The 1,641-nt window shown below is 57.8% G+C and overlaps 1 protein-coding gene across 1 annotated transcript; it reads left to right on the forward strand.

Annotated features, from left to right (window-relative positions):
* Positions 1 to 733: 733 nt before the first annotated feature.
* olig1 (oligodendrocyte transcription factor 1) lies at positions 734 to 1,609 on the forward strand (the record flags this gene model as incomplete). The annotated part of the gene is made up of 1 exon (XM_080537258.1): positions 734 to 1,609. One exon carries the CDS (start codon positions 734 to 736, stop codon positions 1,607 to 1,609), a length of 876 nt encoding a protein of 291 aa, XP_080393384.1.
* Between the last annotated feature and the right edge of the window lie 32 nt (positions 1,610 to 1,641).

Here is a 1,641-nt window from a genome sequence, read left to right on the forward strand (position 1 = left end):
TATGAATTAACTAACTCAAAAATTTCAACATTGAAAAAATAACACCACACAGGCATTAATAAACACCTAATGGATCAGGTTATGTAAAAAACGAAATTTTGAACAAAAATGGAGATAGAACCTTATCATTCTAACGTCTACAGTTGATAGTCCAGAGAGTAGTAGGGTGCCCTGTGGGGAGGAGTCCCAGCAGGAGAGGGGGGGGGGGGGGGGGGTGATGTGGTTCTGTGAGAGGGCGGCAGTGTTTAGCTCACTTCTCCTCTGTCTGTCACTGTCCTTCTCTCCAGACAGCCACGGACAGCGAGATGAACCACTCACACACTCACTCACTCACTCACTCACTCTCTCACAGAGGAGAGACACCTACCAACCAGCAGACATCTGACAACTCACGGTTGTCGACTTACAGCTAGTTTGACTTGTTTGCCTTTTTTTCCTCTTGCTTATTTGTCCAATAATTCAAGAAGATCTTTTTGGATTGTCGAGGTGTAATTCCAACACCTGTGATCAGGACAGCCAACGCAGGTATGAAGGGTTAAAGTTTGACACTTTTTTTTTTTATCCAAGAAGAGGAGGAACAAGTGATGATAATCATCATATCAGCATCACCAATTATCATCTCTCATCTGAGCTTGAGCTGCTGAGGGACTTCTTTGGTTGGAGGAGAGTTGCACCTGTAAGGATCTGTGTCGCCTTCAACCTGAAGACAGCAACCACACTTCAAGCCTGGACCATGAATGTCCTACCCAGCCCCATGGTCAGAGCACAGGAGCAGGCTGCTCTGCCTCTCTGTGTCCCGGGCCATGGCCATCCCCTCCAGGACTTCTCCTCCAGGTGTCCCCCAGGCCCGGGGCTGGGTGTCGGGGCTGGGGCCAGGCTCAGCGCCGGAGCCCTGGGGTGCCTCCACGGCCATGGGGTGGGGCACCAGAGACCAGCCAAACCCCCCAGGGAGCTCAGCCCAGAGGAACAGCAGGACCTGAGGAGGAAGATCAACAGCCGAGAGAGGAAGAGGATGCAGGACCTCAACGTGGCCATGGACGCTCTCAGAGAGGTGATGGTGCCCTACGCCTCTTCCTCCCCTTCCCCTTCCTCCTCCTCCTCCTCTTCCTCCTCCTCTCCTTCGTCGGCAGGGGGTCCCCACCCCCACCCCCACTCCCACCACCAGCCAGGAGGAGCACCCCCCCCCGGACGCAGGCTCTCCAAGATCTCCACCCTGGTCCTGGCTCGTAACTACATCCTGCTCCTGGGCTCCTCCCTGCAGGAGATGCGCAGGCTCCTGGGGGAAGTGAGCGTCGGGGTGGGGGTGGGGATGGGGGTGGGGATGGGGGTGGGGGTGAACACGGGGCCGGTTCCGAGGCTGCTCCTGGCCGGGGGGTGGCCCCTCCTCGCCGGCCCCAGTCAGCTACTCCTCTCCCCGGAATCCCTCCTCACCTCGGCGGTGTCGTCGTCCTCCAAATGCCCCCTGCTGCCCCCTGGCCCCCTGGAGGCACCGATGGCCCCGGTGCAGTGGGGCTCCCCCGGGGGTTCGGGAGGCGCTCTCTGCCCCTGTGGGGTGTGTAGACTACCCAGGTTCAGCCACGCCAGTCCGGGGCCCAGGTTCCCCAAGTGAAGGCTGGGACCGTGGATGTGTCATGTTGTTGT

Source organism: Nansenia antarctica (genome assembly GCF_963989245.1).
Source record: "Nansenia antarctica genome assembly, chromosome: 7".
Classification (NCBI taxonomy): Eukaryota; Metazoa; Chordata; class Actinopteri; order Argentiniformes; family Microstomatidae; genus Nansenia; species Nansenia antarctica.